Source organism: Bactrocera dorsalis, chromosome 4, assembly GCF_023373825.1.
Source record: "Bactrocera dorsalis isolate Fly_Bdor chromosome 4, ASM2337382v1, whole genome shotgun sequence".
NCBI lineage: Eukaryota > Metazoa > Arthropoda > Insecta > Diptera > Tephritidae > Bactrocera > Bactrocera dorsalis.
In genome coordinates, this window is record NC_064306.1 from 74,202,831 (window position 1) to 74,226,185 (window position 23,355).

The 23,355-nt window shown below is 40.6% G+C and overlaps 2 protein-coding genes across 2 annotated transcripts; one reads left to right on the plus strand and one right to left on the minus strand.

Moving 5' to 3' along the window:
• Nucleotides 1-19,190: 19,190 nt before the first annotated feature.
• LOC109579668 (ADP-ribosylation factor-like protein 13B) lies at nucleotides 19,191-20,591 on the plus strand. The gene is made up of 4 exons (XM_019991012.3): nucleotides 19,191-19,389; nucleotides 19,461-20,043; nucleotides 20,105-20,206; nucleotides 20,296-20,591. The coding sequence occupies exons 1-4, from the start codon at nucleotides 19,343-19,345 to the stop codon at nucleotides 20,452-20,454; spliced, it is 891 nt and encodes a 296-aa protein (XP_019846571.3). The 5' UTR covers nucleotides 19,191-19,342; the 3' UTR covers nucleotides 20,455-20,591.
• LOC105228291 (uncharacterized) lies at nucleotides 20,527-21,426 on the minus strand. Its single transcript, XM_011208069.4, has 4 exons — nucleotides 21,284-21,426; nucleotides 21,043-21,228; nucleotides 20,813-20,977; nucleotides 20,527-20,752 (listed from the first exon to the last, which is right to left on the minus strand). Exons 1-4 carry the CDS (start codon nucleotides 21,350-21,352, stop codon nucleotides 20,603-20,605), a joined length of 570 nt encoding a protein of 189 aa, XP_011206371.1. The 5' UTR covers nucleotides 21,353-21,426; the 3' UTR covers nucleotides 20,527-20,602.
• Between the last annotated feature and the right edge of the window lie 1,929 nt (nucleotides 21,427-23,355).

The following is a 23,355-nucleotide window of genomic DNA, read 5'->3' on the forward strand; positions in this document are numbered from 1 at the left end:
TCGATGCTAACAAACTTTTTGTTGCCAAAAATGGAAGAACTGAACTTGGTTGACATGTGGTTTCAACAAGATGGCGCTACATGCCACACAGCTCGCGATTCTATGGCCATTTTGAGGGAAAACTTCGGACAACAATTCATCTCAAGAAATGGACCCGTAAGTTGGCCACCAAGATCATGCGATTTAACGCCTTTAGACTATTTTTTGTGGGGCTACGTCAAGTCTAAAGTCTACAGAAATAAGCCAGCAACTATTCCAGCTTTGGAAGACAACATTTCCCAAGAAATTCGGGCTATTCCGGCCGAAATGCTCGAAAAAGTTGCCCAAAATTGGACTTTCCGAATGGACCACCTAAGACGCAGCCGCGGTCAACATTTAAATGAAATTATCTTCAAAAAGTAAATGTCATGAACCAATCTAACGTTTCAAATAAAGAACTGATGAGATTTTGCAAATTTTATGCATTTTTTTTTTAAAAAAAGTTATCAAGCTCTTAAAAAATCACCCTTTATTATAGTTGTCCAATCTGAGCAATTTCTTCGGATATTGTAGCAATACCTGGGATTGTAATCTGTCACAAATAAAAAAAGTATTCGTAAAAGAATTTCGATCATTCAGCTTGTATGGCAGCTATATGCTATAGTGGTCAGATGCCAGCGGCTCCGACAAATTAGTAGCTCCTTGGTAATTTGGTGAAAAATGAACGCGTGCAAGATTTCAACTCGATGTCTCAAACACTGAAAGACTATTTTGTGTATACAGACGGACAGACGGAGAAGGCTAAATCGACTCTGCTTGCCACGCTGGTCAATTATAAAAATCTTAGATGATTAATATGGTTAATACTTTTTCAAAGAGTTCCAGTGAAGGTTCCAATAATAACGGCTTAAAGATACTACTCGAAATAGTCTCTTTTCCAGCCCATTCCCACAATTATATTCTGCTTCATCGTCGATTCTTCTTTGGTGTTGAGTTTATTAACTATTTGGCGCACTAATTTTGTACTTGTATTTTGTAAAGTCGGGAAATGTTTTGATGTGAGTGCGACGGGCTTGGAATACTCGAACGGATTGGCGAAGCACAAACTAACTACTCAAGCTCGCGGATATAACCGATTGAGTTCGCCTGATCTCTCCAAAATCAACGACTTTTCAAAGAGATGCGGCATTCCAAATTAGAAGGATAAATACTGCGTTTATAGAACGCTCATATTCAATTGTCACTTAATTTATTACAAAGGACAAAGTTATAGTTAGATAAGTAGGCGTTACAAAGCTAAACATTGGAAAAAAGTTTGAATACGGTTATAAAAGGACTAAGTGAAGACTTGAGCCGCATTGCATATTGACTCAGTACCTTTCATAATGCTTCACTTTTCATTGTAAACCGATTCTAAGAAAGTTCACACCCTTTCTAAAACTGTTGCTTAGCTCGTTTCGAAAGTGAAATGCTCCATAAACAATTATTGTGTAAATCTATACTTACTCTTTGGGTGGCGGGTGAAGTCCATTTGTTATAGGTCAGGAGAAAGAAAAAATACCGCATCCTTACTAAAGGAGAAAAATATGTAGAAACCGCAAGCTTGCACGTAGCTAAATATATCCGCAGCAATGCACACACACTAACACACACTCATAGGTAGAGCGTGGCACCTACATATGTACACAAGCAACGCACGTCGCTTGGCGAACAGTTGGCGCGGCAGGTTTTGCCTGTTCAGGTTTGCCTTGCTCGACTTCGAGTCTCGCCCCTCGCTACCGTTACTGCGCTGCACGTTCACAACCTTGTGCTCTGATCCTTTTGCTGTTTCGACGCGCGTGCCGCCATATTTTGCTTCGTGCAATGGCGTTTCAAGCGTTGAACGCCGGCGATGACCACGCACGTCCGAAGTGTATCCTTAAATCGCACAAAAAATGATAATTAGAGTCCACTCTGGCGCGCAGCGTGCATTTTGATCATTTATTTTGTCCTCAATTAATTAAATGGGTTTTTGGCACACACACACACAAACATACTTTGGTATGTTTCTCGTTTTTCTTAGTTTAGCCGCGACCTCATGGGCTGCTGCTGTATGCGGCCTACTCACACCGGCGTTTGAGAGCTTTCATTTGTGCATTTTATTGCCACATGTCTTCGTTGTGTTGTCGGCAAGAATCTCGAATGTCCCACAGTGAAAGGAGGAAACGAGCAGGTCTACAATACGGGCTGCAATTAGAGGGAAAGCGTAGAAGATGTCAGGCAAGATTGAAGATTTGCAACTGGTATCCAAAATTAGACGGAACAATGTGCAACGGAACTTGATCTTCGTTTCAAGTTCTTTTCCATTGCCAAATGGCGCCATCTCTCTATTGACTGCTTCCACTTCACACACACTTTCAAGCACGAATACTGTTGTTGTGATCCAGGAATTACGCGTGGCTGAGTTCGGTGCATCAACGCATTTTGTCGAAATTAACTGCTAATCAACAACATCTTAAATGCAATAGACCTTAGTAAAGTGCTAGTAATTTTTATTACATAGAATTGTTCTATATATGTATTATTGCTTCATTAATCAAAATTTATACACTTAAAGTAAGCTTGTTTTCTCTCTTTATTTAATAATTTAAACCAAAATGTCTGTCAATTGACTAGAAGAAGAATACCTCGTGTATATTTAATTAAACATTATGTCAATTTGAACCCACAGTCATTTTAGGAAAGAAGAATACGAATACACTAACTAAAGACAATAAAGGATTTCGCAGTCATTTGTTGTTTTCCCAGGACATGAACTGTCACAATACAAATAGAAGCCCTGTGACCACGCAAATATTCAATGCCGAACTTTAGCCTACTCGCTTCCGCTGTTGCACCTACACTTCCGTCCATTACAAATAGAAACAATTTGTACAAAGTTTTCCGGTCATAAATGGACAGAGGATCCGTTCCAGCACTGGTTAGCACAAACTCGAAAATAACCAGAGAGAGCCCTCCTCAATTCTAAGTTCGAAGCGGTTACTATTTGCAGCAGATAAACTTGCCGGTGGCAAAGTTTGCGCTCAATTCCTTCCGCCCGCTGCCGCCTGGTCCCTGCTACCGCTGCATCTGTTGCTTCGGCTACTGTCGACGCTCGTTTCCCAACTATCTTATTTCCATTTTATGCACTTCGCTGGCAAACGATTTCTCTTTTATTTTATTTCATTTAATTTTTTTGTTATTAGCTTCTTGAGAAAGTTTTCGCTTGCAGCTCCCGGCATTTTTGTTGTTTTTCATTTTGTTAGCGAAATGTTCGTGCGTCTTGTGGCATTCTTCGCATATTTGCTGTTGCATTCGCTGTACTTTGTTTCCACCCACAGCAGCTAATTAAATAACAAATTGTTAGCGTTTACTTTGGAACTTCTGCCTGAACCAAAACCAACTTTCACCAGGCGAATTTTTCTGCTACTTCCTCCATTTGTCGTTCGCTATGCCTCGTTCGTTTTTATTAAATCGCTATTTGTTTGCGTCTAGCTTTCTGAGGTGTATTATGTTAACGCTTCGTTCTTCCGTTATTAGCTTTAAAAACTTAGCAGCTGGTTTAGGTGAGAAAATTTGCAGTATCCTTCAAGGCGCGCCGTTAATCAGCATGCGGAGCGCGTTGCTCTTTTGCCCAACAACAATCTCTGCCTACTCATTCATTACCGTCATGAACCACCTGCGTGCTGCGTGGAGCCCTGAATGCCAGGCACTTCCGCCGTCCAGTTGCACACCCCGTAGTCGCTGCTGGCCACTGGTGGCCGCTCAGTTCCCTATTATTTATGTTTGCCTTGTTGTGGTCGACTGCACGGGCGCACCGCGTTTATTTGGTTTGCACTTGAAAAAAGCGCAATAAGCGGCGCTGCAGCCAGAAGTGAGCCGCTGAGTGCGGCAAAGTGGCTGGGATGGAGCAGCGTGAGCAAAAGTGCAAGTGCACCACGATTATTTACGGAACCTATTTCCATTTTGCATAATATCTCGCTTGAAGTTAAACTGAAACATTTTACCCGCAGTTGCACGAATTGAAAAGCAAAATTAAGGAAAGAATCCCATTGTTGAGCTATAATTATTTCAAAAATAAAACAAGGAAAAACGTTAACTTCGACCACACTGAAGCCATAATACCTTTCATAAGTGCATTACTTATAAAATAAAAAGGGTATAAAAATATCACTCCATTTGATTGACAGCTATATGTTATAGTGATGCGATCTGAACTTATTTAAAAATGGTAGTGATGCACCGACCAATAATCTACGCTAAATTTGTGAGGATGTCTTGAAAAGATTAAGATCGGTCAGTTCGTATGCCAGCTCGACACTTTAACAGTATAATATCGACGACTTTGACAAATGAGCAACTTCTTGGGGAAAAAATTGAAAGTGAGCATTTGTGTATATACAGACGGACATGACTTAACAGACTCAATGCGATACCCTGATTATTTATATGAATATAAACTTTCTTTGAACTCCGACGCTTCTTTCTTTTTAAAAGCTTCGTGGCAAGCTTATTGTACCCTATTCAGGATACAAAAGCAGTATCCTTTATCTAGACTTTACTATCACCACTAGAACCCAGTCTTTAGTCTCGGCTGTGGAGCCTTAGTACAATTTATTTGACAACATATGTTGCTAAATTTTGGTAAAAATAACATTCTCACAATTGTGGACTGACGAAAGTGTGTGTTTAAACCTCAGCACCCCACAATCATCTGTTTTCCTTCTTGCTGCGCGTCTTTCACGCATTTACCGTAAGCGAATGTAATTATACACTGAAGAGCATATTTGCAGACACGAGGTTGATATGCATTTAAAAAAGATCCACTTCAAAGATTTTTTGAGAATTACAGGCAGTTATCACTTTTACAAAGTCCCTATGTAGAGACTTTTTCTGTTAAACACCAGTAACCGCTCTAACCCGAAACGCTTCTGCTCCATTTAGCGCTCCACGGTTTTGTTCCCTACGGTAAATATATGCAAATAACACGCTCGTATCAGGTCGCGAAGGCTTGTGCTTCCTGACGCACATAATTTGTGCTCACATTTATTTTCAACTTGGCAGCACTGATTGCACTATTTCACCCGCAACGGAGCCGAAAGCGATTGCGTGGCTTGGCGGCGACGGCACGCGACGCCTTAACTTTCCCGCGCATATTCCGGTACAGATTCTATTATTACTTTAGTTATGTGTGTGTGCATGAATGCACTTAAATAACCATGGTTAGCAAGTAATCGAGGGCACGTTCGCGGAGCATCCACACCAGCGCCGCACTCACAGACTCTCGCACACACCAATATATGGCACGGTCGGGAAATGTGCTGCCTCATCAGCGGCGGATCAGCTCATGCGCGCGGCCTACAAATTCTATTCTAAAAGGCAGCAGGAAGTGAAGCAGCAAAACGGGAGACGCTGCAAACTTTGCTGTGAATTTGTGTGAAATTTCGGCGCGATTTGTAATTATTTTGGCTTCTTTTAGTTTCAGACGTGCATTCTGCGCTCACGTACTCACTTTTAGATGTGTTTCGTGTTTCTTTTTCGACGTACATACCAAGGTATATTCGGTTTAGTTGAATGGGGTTCGGACACCGAAGCGTTTTCACAGTGGTCAGCAGTTATGTTATAAAGACAGGGTCGTGTCTTCGGTTTAACAAATGCTATATAACTTTTATTTCCTGATTTTTCATTATTCAATATTAAACAAAGAGGAATTATGGAGATCTTGAACAGAAGTTGGAAGCAACGGAACAACAGTTACGATGAAATATGTGTAACTATAAGTGTCTAATTAACCATAAATTACTATGAATGTCTTCAAACGGAATTGGTGGTCGTCATCTACCTGACTTTCCCCTAAAGCACGTGCGAAATTTGCCATAGACAACACTTCGCGCCATTGTGGCAGAGTTGTAGGGGGCGAAAGCGTCTGCATCGACATTCATCTGGTTTTCGAAAACAAGTCACGGGCCGAGCTTTAGCTGTGGCGGCAGAGGTGACCGAAATGCTAAGTACAACGAAATTAAGAGCTCGCGTATTGTTGCCTTAAAGGGCTTTGTGAAATAAAAAAATTAAAATTTGTTGTGGCTTCGTATAAAGGTTCGCCAGCAGCACCACACGACCTAATAATAGTTCTCAGCTAATTACCCCCCTTACGTAATGTCATTTTTGGAGACTCAAAGCAGGTCTTCCTTCTTGTTGGTCTGGCTTGTTTCCGCTGGTCGCGCAAAGCTGCAAAGATTGCATAACAGACGGACGTGTTCTCTTCAGCCACAACTAGTACAAGCTTCCGCTGGTTCCGCTCGTGCCAGCGTTTCAAACAAAAGAAGCAACAGCCAAGGCAAACGTCCGATGGCAGTATCTCAAATGCGATGCGTGTCAGTGTGACCAGGATGACTAGGGCGACCAGGGTGCTGTAACTACAACAAAAATGTCCATAATGAAGCGCACAAAGCGGTGTGTACGCAGCTGAGCGTGCAGAGTAAGCGTGGCCGCAAATTAATTTGATTTGGGTCACTGGTCAGGCGCCTTTGTCGTGGCGCACGACGTGAAATCCACCCACTGACCTGCTGCATTTGAACCAAAACTACACTACTACACGTGCAAGTATGTGCCTCATTTATTAGAACAGTGTTATTCTGCACCCAAATACGTCTCACCGTTCGTTGCTCAAGAATGATTTTGACCTTGAATTCAACAAGTTAAGGGATTTATTTCAGATATGTGACCAAGTAGTACTTTAGCCCAAACCTGCAGCAGCATTATTTCTAGTATCAGTCAATTTCTCAGTAAGAAGAAGAAATAACTTTATTGTAGCATACCATAAAGTGCGAAAGATCTCGCTTAATATCTCGTATGTGCGGCTAGGTGCAACCGATTCCATCCACTTTCTATACAAGAACCTCAAAGCACAATGAAACGATTTTATTTACTTCAAGGAGCAGCCAGTTGAGTAAACAACCTCAGAACTCAGTTAAGAACTTTGTCAACAACTAGGCGCTACAGAATCCGAGGAGGCATAAGGATAGCAAGAGTGCACACATTTCTGAGATTTTAGTCAATAATCAAATTTGAATGAGATGGAGTTTTATGCTAAAGTGAAAGCCTCACAGAAGATACAAATATGGATATTCTTACAAAAAATACATCTGAGGCACCGAATAATAAAAAAACTACATTTAATCTTGTTGCTACGCACCTAAAAGTTACGCAAGTGAAATTTAATGAGATTGCAAATCTCGCCACTTTCACATATTGGTTTTACAAAAAAAATATTTGGAATTTCAAATAACACATAATCTATATTTCGATGTGTAACCAAGGAACGCTGCTGCAGCCACATACCTACAGCCCCTCGTCAGCGCTCGTTCATCCCCAGCACGCACGACCCTCGTCAGCCTTGGTATACAGGTGCTGAAAATATCTCTCACAATATTCACTTAAGCTTAGCTGCGCTCAAGTTACATTCCGATCACGTTTCAATTTAATATTTGCTATTCAACACATTGTGTTTTCAAAAATATTTACACGCCAACTCCCGCCACAGAGACGTCGCTGTGTTGGACGCGCTTGAGCTTGTGGCATATGCAGACAAAGACACACAAGTATTTTGATGCATACCTGGCAACCGCCAGCCCGCCCACTTAAAAGTCTGAACTGAATTCCATATAAGGTTGCCTGCCACCTGGAATTTTGAAGTAATGGCAAAAAATCCTCGAATTATGTCACTGCAATCACCTTGATATAAGGTAAATGGCGATGGGATTCCATAAACCGCCACACACCCCACACCCGAATCAGCGATGTGCTTGGAACCGCAGCGACCGCCAGCCAACGAACACTGCCAACTTGTCTCATTCGTTTAATTCAACTTGTTGTTGTGCCTTTGCTGTATTGGAAAGGCTGACATTAGCTAATTTTATGAAATGAAAATCACGTAGATAGAATTCCGAATTCCGTCGGCAATGCCGTTAAATCAGTGCAAAAACAATGAGGGGAAGGAGATTCTTTGTGTAACTGATTTATTTACAAATACTTTGAAACGGACAAGTCGTCAAAATGTGCAACGCTTTGCCAGCTCAAATTGAATTGAGCACGGTTAATATCGGATTTGATAATGAGAACAAGCACATTGATAAGGGAGTAAGTTTTTGAGCTGCATATTTTTTTTCTTATTTATATGTAGTTCAGTTTTCCTTTAAGCGAGTGGCGAAAGAATGCTGATTGATAAAATTTCCCTCACGGTATTTACCAATACTGGCAACATCTTAGCTGAAATTATGGTTCGTTTAGTTTTGCTAGTTTTCCGTTTCATTTGTCGCATTTCTCAAACAAATTTAAAGTCGCTCATATCTTACTCAACTCGGAAAAAGACATGATTTTGTGGTGTTGCTTTAAAAGCATTTGTTTTGGCATTTTAACGACCATTCTTTTGCCGCTCGCTTGTAAGCCAGACATGTGGTTTCTACATCTGTAAACAGAACTATTTCATTAACAACAACAACATATGATGATTTCAGGCTCTTCTCAACAGCATTGAGCTAGTTAAACCACAAGACTGAAGGACTGAAGAGGTAAACTGTGGCTTTGAAGAGGCTTTTCTGAACGAGACAAAAACATTTGGTTTGAACGACAAACAACTAGCTAAGATAAACAAAAACAGTGCATTTACAACAAATCTAATCGTATTAAAATCCTTTTCGAAAGGGAAAATTGCTATTTCCAAGCAGTAAATTAAATTATTCATTATTATATAAGATACCGAATTTTTTACTTTTTCCATTGCATGCACTCTTGTATAACAATTTGAGGTGGGACCTTTTGTATATGTGCCGATAATATTTTGATGTAACTTTTGCTAAGAATTTTGTGCTTTCTTGAAATGCATAATCCCTGCAGCTCTAAAGATAACGTCAGAAATATTCCACAATTATTCCACAAGTGCAAGAGTAATACGTAAAGTAATGAGTGCAGGAAGTAGCCAAATAGGACAAATATTTGAGCTGAAGCACCGCTTATACAAAAAAACTAGAAGGCCCTTGGAAGTTTGTCGACTTCGCACTGGGAACTTCAAAATGCCTCGCATAGTACACAACACTACAACCGACAAGTGCATGTAATGGAGTTGAGCTCGCCTGCCTATCAGCAACTCTGTGAGTTCCACAAAGCAACAGTGCATGTCATTAAGCACTCAGCACGAGAAGCAGCGGACGGCTGGCCATTACAGCACACGCACTCGGATCGCTGCTGAGGTGGTCGCATAGCTGGAGCGAATGGCTGTCAGGGAAGGAGGAAGCGCCTAAAGTTGAGTACCAAGTGGCAGCTGCATGAAAGAAGAAAAGAACCGGAAAAGCGAACAGCGCAAACTACGAGGAGCATATGTGAGCTTAGAATGGGTTTTGGTCCGCTTGTCCGCCGCTTCAATGTTTGCCTCTTTGGCCGTTTGGCTGAGTATGTGCCTGAGTTTGAAGTGGAAAATAAAAGATGGTAGATAGCCAAGTAGAGGACATAATAAAGGGCATTATTTGGTCGGAGGAACGAATAGACTAAGCGCCAACCACCCATTCTCTCTGAGCAGACGTATAGTATGCCTAAGAATACGCACTCCAATATGTATGTACATAGGTAATGAGAAAAGTGTTTCCTTTCGAATTCTTTATGCGCGAATGACTCTACCTTTTGCATTACATACAAAACCACGACAACGCCTTCGGAGGGATAAGCAGACGAAAAGAATCGAGGCGAGTGAGGTAAATGTGAACAAACTATCATCAACAATGAATGAACCCCTTTACAAGACGTGTTGCCAGCCTGAGTTTGGCCAAAGGATAAAAGATATTGTTTGTGTCGTTTTCGTTTTTTCTTCCTTCTGTTCCCGAAGTGTTATTGTTATTTTAGATGTTTTCCTTTTGATACATTTTGATTAAAAGCAAGGCCCGAGAGCGATATAAAATATGCAGCCGACAGCTGTTAAAGCTGTTTTGCCGAAGTCAACGGAAGAACGAGTAATAAGATTTCAGCAGTTTTGTAGCAACCACACCAAAAGATTTAAAAATTGTTCAAAAATTACAAAATATTCAGAGAGTATGTAAAACAGGTCTGCTTCCTGTTCGAAGAGTGAAATAGGTTCAGAACAAAAACGTGAACTCATCCTTTCTGATAAGTCAAGTTTAACTTCCGAAAGGCGAAGCGAACCAACACATACCAATCTTTCCCAATGTGCTATTTGTTCAAGGTGTTTTATTGCTATCCAAATAGGAGGATTATTACTAAATAAGACTTTGTTTCATAAGCAATTAATACTATTGAAAGAAATGACGGATTGTCCATTTACAATTCATATGCAATGCTTTTAAAATTATGTGGGGCCAAAAGGTTTCATATGAAAATGTCTGCTGCATTTAGTCTTGTTCGAAGTGAGAGCTCAAACCACTCACTGAATGAGCAAATAAACTAACAAAGTTGAAAGTAAACAAGTAAATCTCGATGGAATCGCAAAGAGATGTTTTAAAGTGGTTGCAATTTTTAAGTGACCCAGAAAATCGAGAAGACTCAAATACAATTGCGCTAACACACGCTACTACACACAAATATAACTGTTAAAAGCTTTCTACAATATACTGCACATGATGTAATAAAAGGGTGAGAATTTGAGCGCCAAATTGCAAGAGTCAACTTTATAAGCTCTAACTCATCAAGTGAGCAATGATCGAAAAGTAGGCAGAGTCCTCCATTCATTTACGCCAGTCAGTGAAGACGCCAAGAAAAATTAAGAGTTCTTCAGAAATATACACTCTCAACTAATAACAAATACCCGACACTCTGCCTCACAAAGGACAAACATTCAAATTACATCCACTTCATCGACATACCTATCCATAGTCTCCCTTCCATAAATTTTTGCAAAGACCGATCTATCTTTATCGATGTGCATCCTTGTCATCACCCACATACACCAATGCACTAGACCGAATGTCACACATATGTCAATTTTTACTGATATCCCACAGCTCCACATACTCCAACGTTCAAGCACACCATCCGAGGCACTAACCTGTGGAATACATACATAAGTACATACTTTCTAAAGTGGCGATTCGGTTTGCTGATGGAGGATGTAACGCGTACTCTGCAAGAAATATTTGAGTCAAATTGGCAACCTAAAATGGATATTTTGCAAATATTTGAATTAATCTAAAGAAAATGAAGACACCACAAATGAAGAAAAATGGTTGAATTAAAAAAATATGGTCTGCAGTTTTACATAGAAGAACTTTTCATGGTTTATTTTAATCTTTGTTTAAATCGATTTCTAAGGATCGGAGAAGGCTTAAAACTGATTTTTCACGAAAATTAAAATTTTTATCGATCGGACTGAATCTGGACATTGGCGAAATTCAATCGACACATCTTTTCGTACATCAACGGGCCCGATACGATTATTATTTAATGTTTCCTAGTTCGCCTTTAATAACTTTGTTGTAAAAACCAATAAACATCTAACCCTCAACAGCTGAAACATAGAGATAGGTATTTCCCACTAAATTGGGCATCCCGTTAAACATGATCAAAATAACGATTTGACCTCTGAATATCTTTAAGTCCGCCTAGCTTACTCTAATTTAGTATAGACTTTGGTCCATATCTTCCTCGTGTCCAATACATCGCTTTTGGTAAAATGCTATTTAAAGAAACTACTCCTTCCACGCTCAGAGGACTTCCATAATTTGAAGTTACGATACTAACCTATTAATTGATACTAATAATGAAATTAAAAATATTACTGAACGAACAGAAAAGAGAAGAAAACACCGCCTTGCAAGGAGCGACTTTTTCTTCGGGAAATTTGCTCCTAATGTAATATATGTAGAACTAGTAGAACAGATATTAATATGTGTGTGTTACGTTTTCCTGCAGGGAACTCTTAATGCGAAAGAGGTACAACAACAGTAAAATTTATGGATGTAAATAAAAGTTATTGGGCAAAGTTAAAAAGTAGGCCGCTCGCTGTCAGCAGGCATCGTCGACTCCACCACAGCACCACCGTTTCACCGCAAGGATATTTAAAATTCCGCATTGCTGTGAGCATTCAAATTTTTTTATATAAGCGACCGAGGCGCTGAGAAATCAACCACCGTCTCGACGATTCAAACCAATCAACATTTATGGAAAGTCATAATCGCACGAATGTTCGGCTGAAATCAATCATTTGCCGCATGCGAGGATACGAGGTAGTTCATCGGAGGACATTCGCATGTGCTCGCTCATTTGTTTCAACATTAACTCAATTCCATGCGCACATAAATTATCCATAGATACACAAGTCCTCAGAACTTTGAAAATCCTCAAAGGTTTCTATAGCTCTGTTTTCTGGTAAGTTTACCCGTAAGAATTACCTAACCAAACCAATGTTTATCAACTGCACGTGCAAATGCTTGAATGGCCAGAAAACTCCGGCCATGTGGCGTGTGGTCGGAAGGTGAAGTGTGTTGCAGCAGCACAAACACGACTCACTTGTGCATAATGCATAAGTATAGCATTGTGCATTCAGCTGAACCGACTCACACGCTGACTTGTACGCTCTTCCCAGCGCTCATGTGTGCATTCACTAACCGATTCACAATTTCGATACAATAACATCGAACTAGTGCTCTGTTTGAAAGTGCGCATGCAGGTGGAGGACGCATTGTGCTTAAATTGTTTCAAGGATATTCGATATTGTTGTCTCTTGTACAAGTTCTCTTTGTGCCTCTCCACCGTTCCTGTAAGTAGCTCGTCTGCTTGGAGCACTTTCTTCTTCGAGAGATAACACAAAGCATCTGAAGCGGACCCGCAAAGCATCTTGGAGTGGTGAAAATCGTACGTAGCGCGAGCAGACATGCCCCCCAGTTATGCCACACAAAGGCCACTGCACTCAAAGGAGACTCGGCAAACTAGTACAATAGCATTCAGAAGCTAAATAAATGCATTCACATAACACACACCACACAAATACGAACTCACACTCACTAAACCATAAAGGTCTTCTTACTGAGCTGTCGCAAGATTTGCTGAAATATTGAAAATAACTGAAATTTGGAAACCTTTTTTTTAACTACAAGTATTTTATATTTAATATTTTCATTCCACACTTGGCACACTTGCAACTTCAATGATTATGTTTACTCCCACATTCACACAGATTATGTTAACATTAATAATCGCACAACGTATACGTGCCCAGATGAAAACTAACTCTGCTCGCTCTGAATTACACTGATTCAACTCGCATTTCTTATCGTTTGGCTAGAGCCCCTCTTGCCCCTTCCTTCTGCAGCTACTTCATTGTGCTTTGGATATAGTGGCTGCGAAGTTGCAAGCACATGAGGTGTTCCAGCCACGGAGGTAAAAAGATGGCTGGATAAGCGTGTGAGTCTACGACGAACTGTGCTGGCAGTTGAGTGACTGCCGAAAGAAATTAGTTGAGTGAATGGAGCGCGGTATTAATGTCTACCCGTGACGCTTGAAAACTAAATGCTTCATGACATCTGTCGCAAAAGTGTGCGTCATTGCAAAAGCGCAAAAAAATGAAATGGATTGTCACAAACCTCAACAAAAGCTGAAGAGCGATTTATTATCAAACAAACTACGGCCGGAATGTTCGTTACATATTGCTGAACTTTTGCATCACCCTTTCAACCCATCCTCGTGTAAGCTCTTGAAAGAGGCACACAAGGAAAGTGCAAACATGTTGGCATGTAAACAAACTAAGCAGCGAACCGCCGAGACTAACTCCCCATTGAAGGAATTTTCTTTGGCCTCAAGTTGAAATTTAATGCGCTCATTAACTTCTGAAATGGCTGCACAGCCAATGAGAATCCATCGCTGTACGAGCACACCATAAAGACCGCAAATCAAGGGAAACGCTCGCTAAGTACTCGCAACACTTACATCAGCCTCCTTGTGTATAGAAATTGCTTTAAGCCGATGTTAAATATTTGCGTGTCTTTCCACTGCTTCATCGGCCGTGCACTTCTTGCCGCTTCCGCTTTCGCAGCAGTTTTCCCTTGCCAGCGTTCGATGCGAGCATGGCGTATAAGTAACGCTGAAGACAAAGCTAGCGCACGCCACACTCAACCGCAGATTTACACTCACAAAGTCATTCACCGTGTCATTTATGCCTTTCACAGGTTGTGACACGGCCGTTTAAAAATTATTCTTCAAATCCCGAGCACTCAGGACACGGTTCCGGATTCGCACGAAGCTCCGGGACAAGGCACCCAACCCAATTATTACTACAGACCATAAATGGTAATTAGAGCTTTAATTGCTCACTCTGCTTTACAGAATATGAAATATCGAGTACAATTGGTTTATAGAACGACGTAAATGGAATCTCGAATAAGATACGAGAATACGTTATCGAAGGTTTAGAATAAAAATCGATTGTTCTCTGTATTGGGCGCCATATAAGTATGCATGTGTATATCCGGCAGCTGATTGTTCGGTTAGGCGCGTATTACAGATCTGCAGGTGTTCGAAATTGCAGAGTTGGCGCAACTACTTTGACTCGCTGATGCACCGATTTGCCGGGTATGAAGGTAGCTATTTGCTGGCGGACGCCTTGCGCCAGGAAATGAAGGTGACAAAGCGAACGCGTCGTAAGCTGGCACTGAGGGTAGTGATTATTTAGCATCTCGTTGCATATTCAATTGCGCGCCAGCGTGAAGTGATGCAAATTAATAATGCAAATCCTTTGTGTCTGTCATTTCCCGCATTTAAGCGCAGGTTTGCTTGCTGGAGTTTAGTTAGGCGATTTATTAAACGAATTACATCTAACCAATTCTGTTCGAAAGAATTTTGGAATCAGATTTGTACTTTCAATGAACCTACTTTCCTTACATGCAAATTATCATATTATGCTCCCTAATGTGAACCCCGTACCAATCGAATAACTGTGTTGTGGGTGTGGCAGTGATGAGATTACCGCACAGGCGATATTCATTCCATCGTCCTGAGCATTTCGATTTACCTATGTGTCTGTCTTGACTAGGTTTAAGTGTTACAACCAACTTCAGGCACACAAATTTATTATACTCTGTGCAACATGTCGCGATTGGCAAAATCATCCATTCAATATAGGCGAATGAAATTTCAAAAATGGTATTGATAAACATTTCATTAGTGAGTAATTCTTATTTTTCTTGGTAGTTACAAAAAAAGTGTTCTTTAAAATAGATACAACCTCTTTTCAGTGCAACTTTCCCCAGCGGTCCCAGTCGCGCCATTATATATTGATGGCAATCAAACAGAATACCTGATGCGTCTTGGCTTTGAAGTGGAGCTGACGTCTCGGGATACCTATATAAGACAGAGCCTCACCGCATCAGTATCAGTATTAACGTATCAGCGCACATTCCACCCCGTCTACGAAATAAACAAATTGAACTTGATGCGTCAAAGGCGCAAGCTATGGCAGGAGGTAATTCAATGGGGTTCCAAACTCATTTTCCATAATTGGCCATTGCAAACGTTCATTTATTTTAGATTAGATTTCTCACAATAAAATCGCCGTCTGAGAGCAGTGATTCCAGCTACTTCGCCGCATCGGTTTATTAAATTCTTCGATGGACAGCTGATGGCGGGGCAAACTCTCTCTGTGACATTTTCTGATTTGTTGACTCGCTTATCGTTTCAACATCGATTTTTGACATTAATTTTTTTTTATGGCTCTAACATTTAAATCAAGACAGGGCGGCTGGCAAGATGCAACCGATTTCTTAGCTATTCTGAAACTCGAGAAAATAAATCTTATGGACTCATGAAGAAATCTAGTCCTGCAGCTCAAAATCAGAGGTCACATCGCAGCCTAAAGCACTATCGACTATATATTGTTTGCTTAGATACATTTCCATTGTTCATTTATGGTTCCATAAATTCTGACATTTTATTTGTTCTTCCTTATACCTGAAAATGATCAAATTTATACAAATAAAAGCCAAAGTCCCCTCCATTTTGTCTGGTTCTGCAACTAAGCAGAAGTTGCTCTGAATGCGTGTGGATTTTAGACATACAAACACACCTTTTTACGCAAATCAAATACAAATGTCTCTTGAAGTCTTTGTCGAACACCGTTATATTGATGGAAATCGCTGATCGACATTCTACGAACTTATGTATGTATACCCAGGAATACGCGCACGCGACCATATTAATGGCGCAGCAACATCTTACACTGTAAAAGAGCCAGCAACGGCGTGCGAGCGTCATATGTATATGTAGTAATGTATGTATATTTGGTTGGACTGTGTGTGTCTCGTGGTGTTGTCCGCGCGGTGGATTGGATTGAAAAGTATCGCACACCCAGATCGCTGCATGTGTGTTGCATAAATTGTAGTTGTTGGTGTTGTTGCTTCAATAACTCGTTTTATTTGCGTTTGTGCGGCTCTACACTGACAGCTGCCACTGTGGATACTCATTAAGTTGAGCTGCCGTGGAATTCGCGGTCTTCCGGTGCGGCCGGCACGTCAACCACTTTCACTCTTGCAGCCGCTGGCGGAGCAATAATTGCCAAGCGGGCACCCGCCGAACACATTAAACTCACCAGCAACTGTTCTGCGCCTATGTGTCGCATGCGTGTGTGTGTGATGTTGCAAAGTGTACAGCTGCAACATGCCGCAAACAACTGCAACCCGAATGATTTTTGCTTTTGGGATTTTCGCATCGTCTATAGTATTAGGCGCAACGCTCGCTTGCGACTGTCACACAGCACATCGGCCGAATACTCTCAGTGTAAATTTAGAAACGAGGCCCCGCTCATACTCCGCATCCGCGACCTCCATCGCCCGACTATGAATGAATGAAGCAACACTTTTCATAGTGTTGCTGATGTTGCAAACACCGCAGGCCCGCACCATTGACTGCGTGTTGCTCTTTGCTGCAACGCTTTTTATTTTTGGCACGGATTCGCTCGATGAATGAATTAAGTGCAGCTGCAAATACAGGGTACTTCATTTCGGTTGCTCGCGCCGATCGGCACTTGCTCCATACTCACTACTCTAAAAATTAGATATTTAAATCTCCTTGACTTGTTGACTTCAACCCGGCGTCTGCACAAGTTCATACTGTTGCAAGTAAAGAAGCCTTAAAAATTCATAATATTGACGCTGAACGAAGGAAATTCTAATTTTCGATGAGAGATATAACGGGACCTTAGCACACTTTGCTGTTCTCGACCTGCCTAATCTCCACAACGACGAGTGGCATGTAACTGGATGATAGCCAAATAATGTGGACTTGAGCACATGTGGCATGTGGCATGTGGCATTTCGCATATACGAGTGCAAGTGGCAATGGCAGCGCCATACAACACTAAATTACAGATGCATTCAATTGACAAGATTTTCCGGTGAGTTCACCTCACGGCTGACAAAAATAGTGCGGCCCTGCATGTAGCAGCCGTACGTCAAAATAAACATTTGCTTTGCCGCTACGTGAGGGATCAAAGCAAAAATATCTGCGTCCATAAATAAATAACATGATACGAAAGTATCTTGCAAATCATAAAAGTGTGTGGTAAGAAATTCTCAAAGCAATTAATCGCTCTGCGACATGCCACACAGCTCTTCATTCCGTTCAGCTGTGCGTGCGTCAACTTATGAGAGGCAATGTCAAATGTCCGTCTGTGTTGGCACGTCAGTGGGTTATTGATCCGAATATTTACTTACTAATACATATATGTAGAATGTTTCTTTGAGACTTCTACTTGAGAATTGATTAACACCATCTGAAAGGGGAAAGACGAAGAAACCTCTTTAAAAAGCGCCTTCGCATGTGCAAAAAAAGAAATCGAATCGGTGTGAATGTTGGTTCGAGTACATTTAACCAATTATCAATTTGGAATATTATCCGAGAGTGAACGTTTAAAGAAAAGCCGAGCGTAAATTCCCGTGGTGCGTAAATGGGTTTTGCCTTTAGACGTTCACTCTGCGCGCACCCTAAAGGTAATAAGATCGACACACCAGTGGCTTTGGATTATGGCGGGTTATCCTCCATTTAATTTGAGAACTCTGCCAAAATAGCACTCAACTTAAAATGACATTTTTACTATCGCTTTGCAAAGAGGTGTAACTGATGAATATCGAATCTCAAAAATTCAAAGAGAAAAAGAGCATTTTACATTTACTGTTAAGTCATCAGTGACTTTCCAACTCCCTTGATTCAACTTCCCTGGTTTTTAGTTTATCGAGCATTGGAAATGTTTACTAGGAAGATAGTATGCAAAATCTTTGTTTTATCTTGATCAAAAAGCTGAAGCGATTCTCCCACCGAATGAGATGAAATGCACTTCTTTCAAAACACTGTCCATAGAAGTTTTTACAATATTGGAGCTCAGCAAATTTGGTGGTTTAAAACACATGTACTTTAAAGTTTTTATAGGGCGGAGCTTCGCCCGATTGCTACTGCGATCTCCTGTGCCAAATTACTTCCTGTGCCACTTTAGGTGATAGGTCTAACCGTCAGGGTAACAAAAATATTACACTCTTAAGCAACATGTTGCAAGAGTAATAAAACTCGAAACCATAGACAGGGGGATGGAGAGCTCACTATATCAGACATACGCATACACCTTCATAGAAACACAACTGATGCTACCATCGGTGTACCATTGTTGTAACTTGTCACAACTACTTGTGGTTGAACAAGTGGTTTCAGGTGAGCATAACAAGCGTTTACACTTCACTCAAATTTTAGTAAAGGCGGCTTGTTTTATGGCAATACACAAGACCGTGGACAGACATACATGTGGAAATTAGCAATCGAATGCCCAAATTGAAGTGTTTGACCGCAAGGTCGCAACAGCAAATTAAGTATGGTTTATTCAAATATGCAAACACCCAAGGAAAAATGGAGACAGAGCTGGCATTCGTAGAATGTAGAAGAAACTCAACGGCAACATATGATACCAACTAAGACTACATCACCAACGTCAGAATTGCAAACGAAAGCACAAAAAAACTCCCTCCTTAAAGTTCAAAATAAGTCATTTTGTAAAGAAGTGAGAAATTCCGTCAAATAATTAGAGGCTTAAATGTATTGTGATACGAGTATAGCTAGAAAATGCTTCCAGCGTTGCCAGTGCTGAAAACAGTGCCTTAATTTATACATGCAACACTGTGTTTGGTTTGGCCACAATAGCTCGTCGCATAGCAACAACCATGTTTGCTTTCTATTTAACAACAAATAAACAGCGTTCCCGGAAAAACAATGAATCCACGAACGAGAATAATTTAAGATATTTGTGCAGCTAGAGCGTAATGTAAAGCGCGGTTTAAAGGAAAAGCGCATATTCAGGGACTTTCCCACATTAATGGGCGCATCATTGTTTAAGCTTTGCTATTGCTGCCAAAGAAACAGGTATTACAAGATAGCCCTGAAGCTATAATCGATTTCAACCGGTCACTTACAAGAAATGTATTAATTTTCAGAAACACCGTCGGCACACTTCCCGAAAGGCATATAAAGCTTCTGTTACTTGGACCCATGGCCAGCGGCAAGACTGAAGTCGGTCACCTATTGAGTCGTCAACACCGCCAAATTTATGAGCCCACAAATGGAGTGCAATATTTTAGAATGGAGTTGCCGGAACGGCAAGTGTCCATCACCGAGGTGGGCGGAAGCACGGACATGCAAAAAATATGGCATCACTATTTTTTAACAACTATGGGGATCATATATTGCTTCGATATGTCGGCCACATACAATGAGTTGCGAAATTCCTTTGACTGTTTTCAGCGTACTCTAATGCATCCCCACGTACGAGGGAAGCCCTTTTTACTACTAGCTACAAAAGCCGATCTGGCCGATGAGGGAGTACAACTTTATGATATTGAGAACACCTTTCAACTAGAGGCACTTGCAAAATATTATCTCAGCAGCGCTCACGTGTGCTACATAGGTAAAAACATGGATTTAAGCAGTATGTGGGGCGGAGTGGCATGGCTGGTTAAACACATTATAGACAATATGGAGTCATTGCAAGGACGCCTTAAAGCGGATGCGAATATGAAGGTAAATATTAATGGGAAAAACATGTTGACGAAAAAGAGATGTAATTAAGTTGATTCAATAGATTTGGCAGGAGCACCTCAATCGCTTGATAACCGAAGGACGAATCAAGCAAGGTCGTTATCGCCAATTTCAGTATCATCTGAAAAATACAGCGCGCAGGAAGGTAAGCAGTTCAAGCATAGATAAGAGCTAAAAAATATTGGCATCAATTTTCATTTCAATTTGCTTAAAATGAGTGTCTTCTGTTCTCAGTTATGGTACCGCTCCTTCGCGCCTTTTCGAACTAAACGCATTCGACCACATACAGCTCCAGCGACAATAAACGGGACTTCGTTCAGCCAATTGTCAAAAATGGAAGAATTGGCAACGAAATCGCTCGAGGAAGGCGAAAAAAGTGATGTGCCAATCTAAGGGATGAAGTAGTGACCGAAGTTTGATGAAATGTGCGGACAAATCAGCACCGATGTGTTTTGCCAATACGAATTAAGTTTTCAAAGACCTTTATTAGCATCAATTTATTCAATAAATTTTATATACAAACATCTAAACACAGAGACATTCAATCACTTTTGTAGACGCTCGACTCAATTTCGAAGCACATAATGTCTTTCCCTTGGCCTATCATGACTTTTAACTTATACTCGCCCTCAGCACTTCGATCATATATATCATAGGACAAACCGAACAGCGAGTCGAACGATATTGTGAGCTGTGAAAAATTAAATTCATAAAGAGTCAAAAGTAATATCTCATAGAGATAATATCTTACACCAGGCGGCGGCGGACACTTGCGGTCTTGCTCCGGCACCACTTTAGTAAATATAAACCACAGCTCGTTTTCACTATACAGCGTCGGACAAAAATCCGGTCGGCGAATATTGTAGATAGTGTCAACCCACTCTCCGCGCGACCTCTTATATATCTGCGCATCAAGCTACCCATTCCGATGACAGGACACGTTATAAATACAAATCACATGTACTGAAACTTGAAACTTACCTGGATAGGAATAGCTTTATCGAATTCATGGATCAACTTGACATCACCGGTGACTTTTATAAGGTCGTCTTCCCGCTCAAAGGATAGACCAGAAATGTCGAAAAACTTATCTATGAATTTATCTGGAAAGTCTTCACATGGCGTAAACACGTCTTCGTTTTCTACGACAAAGTCATATTTAACTGCCTGCAAAGAAGATCATAGTAAATTCCTGCGAACTGACGATTTATCATATAAGAACCTGAACAACGACCACAAGTACGGAGAGTGATGCGAAGAAAAATATGTGCTCCAGTAAGTTGGGTAGCATTTTCAACTAGACTATAAATTTGCATCTACTTTTCCACTACTTATATAGAAATTTCATTATATGTGTGTACATGTAATTAGCACTTATATAACATCGGCTTAATTCCTGAATACCTGAATTATCTTTGCATCTACAAGTATCAGTGATTGGTGAGCTCGTAGTTGGCTAATTAATTACTGTTATGTTCTGTTGTCAATGGCCACTGTAACAAGATGACAAGATACTGAACGAACATTACTGAAATTATAGCAAATCACGCAAAAATATTTATTAACGCAAAGGTGGGCAGTGTTCCATCTTGATACTCTAAACATAAATGCACTTATTAAATAATATTCAACCAGGTTAACTTTTCGCTTCTACCGTGTGAACCCATCCGGTGTATATTGGTTCAAACCCTGCTCGAAAGGTAAAAGGCTTACTATTCAAAATAGTTCTTATGGAGATAGCATCAATTGTAGCGATTTTCCCATCTTTCAATACCCTTTCTTCAGTGCTTCACATTGTTCTGAGTCCTAAAAACAGCAAAAGTCTTCCGCTTCCATTTTTTATTTTTTCATACTTAGCGGAAAATCGAACTTGATTTCAGAAAAATGATTTCTTGAAAAACTTTCTTCGGAAAATCCACGCACCTTAATTTACATAAAAATGTTAAAACCAAACCCAAGCGAAAACTGCGGTTATTCTCAGTTTCATCCCGCCAATAATATGGCACCATTTTTACAATTTTTGTACAAGTTTAATATTCCCATTATTTGGCTTGCAGAAGCATCGCCATCTCTTGGAAAGTCGCGAAAAAGCATTTCGAAAAAAGCTGCGGAAATGACTTGCCTCTCCAAAGCTTTTCAAAAGCGAGCTTTATAAGCTCTGTGCCTTTAAAATATTAGCAAGGATAATAACAGAACTCTAAAATTCTCAGGTTGTTATCTTCATCTAATAATACGGATGTATGTAGATTTATTAATATAGTTTATAGTTCACTTAGGGATAATTTCTAGCACAAGTTCGAAGATAGAGGCTTAGAGTTACATACCAGCAAGTACATATATTGTATCAAAGTGCGCAAAATATAGAGGGAGCTTGATGCTTATCTGCTCGTGTATACACGCGTAACCCAACTTGAGTGCGAACTAAGACATTTTGAAACAACTTAGAATTGAATACCGTTAATTGTAGGCGCATTCCTTATGTGGACATTGCACGTACACAAATGTACATATGTACATATATACTTGTACATCTACGTAAACGCGTATATGTCACCGATTTATCCATCCGTCAATAAATTTCAAGCCCTATGCTCGGTTATAGTCTGTCACGTGACATAGCAACGTTACCCCTGCCACATATCGGGAAAAATTATTGCGACCGCTGATGAAATCTGAAGACAGTAACCAAACGACGTTGACACCGCAACTATAGCGGAAGGCAAAGGGTGCGGCACCAAACATGATTAAATCTTAATTTCACACCCAAACTCATTTCATCACTCCTCCCCCTATAAAATGAAGAAAGAACGAATAACATTTGGCGATGAAAGCGGTGAAGACGCAAAACGTGCCACCACGCGTCATGCTGGTAGTGGTTTTACGTTATGCAACATACGCGGCACCAGAGGCTCACTGTTGATTGATGACATTAAGCTATGATTGATGCTTGAGCAATCATACACGCTTAGTGTCTACAACAAGCTAGTATATACGTAAGCGAAGCCTTACCATAGAAAAGGTTCCAGCAACAGGACAGCAAGTCAAAATATCAGCAATACCCTATCCAGTGTCTTATGTTTGCAGGTTACCCCGATTAGCCAAATTTTATTAATTTTAGAAACATCGCTGGCGCCACCATGTTTGTCTGATTACCTTTCTACCTACCAGAAAGTCCAGCCTTACATACCCCACTGATACTGACTATATTAGAAATCTGGACACACGCTGATAAATCGTCAAGAAGATTACTATTACTTTGGAATCACATGAGTAATCATTATGTTTAAAGTATTT

What these genes read in the sequence shown, in the direction of transcription:
- LOC109579668 (XM_019991012.3), top strand. Translation starts at nt 19,343, where the DNA reads ATGGGCGCATCATTGTTTAAGCTTTGCTATTGCTGCCAAAGAAACAG. An exon ending in TATTGCTGCCAAAGAAACAG is followed by an intron (nt 19,390 to 19,460) that starts GTATTACAAGAT and finishes ATTAATTTTCAG; the next exon opens with AAACACCGTCGGCACACTTC. An exon ending in AAAATACAGCGCGCAGGAAG is followed by an intron (nt 20,207 to 20,295) that starts GTAAGCAGTTCA and finishes TTCTGTTCTCAG; the next exon opens with TTATGGTACCGCTCCTTCGC.
- LOC105228291 (XM_011208069.4), bottom strand. Translation starts at nt 21,352, where the DNA reads ATGCTACCCAACTTACTGGAGCACATATTTTTCTTCGCATCACTCTCC. An exon ending in TACTTGTGGTCGTTGTTCAG is followed by an intron (nt 21,229 to 21,283) that starts GTTCTTATATGA and finishes TCTTCTTTGCAG; the next exon opens with GCAGTTAAATATGACTTTGT. An exon ending in AGTGTCCGCCGCCGCCTGGT is followed by an intron (nt 20,753 to 20,812) that starts GTAAGATATTAT and finishes AATTTTTCACAG; the next exon opens with CTCACAATATCGTTCGACTC.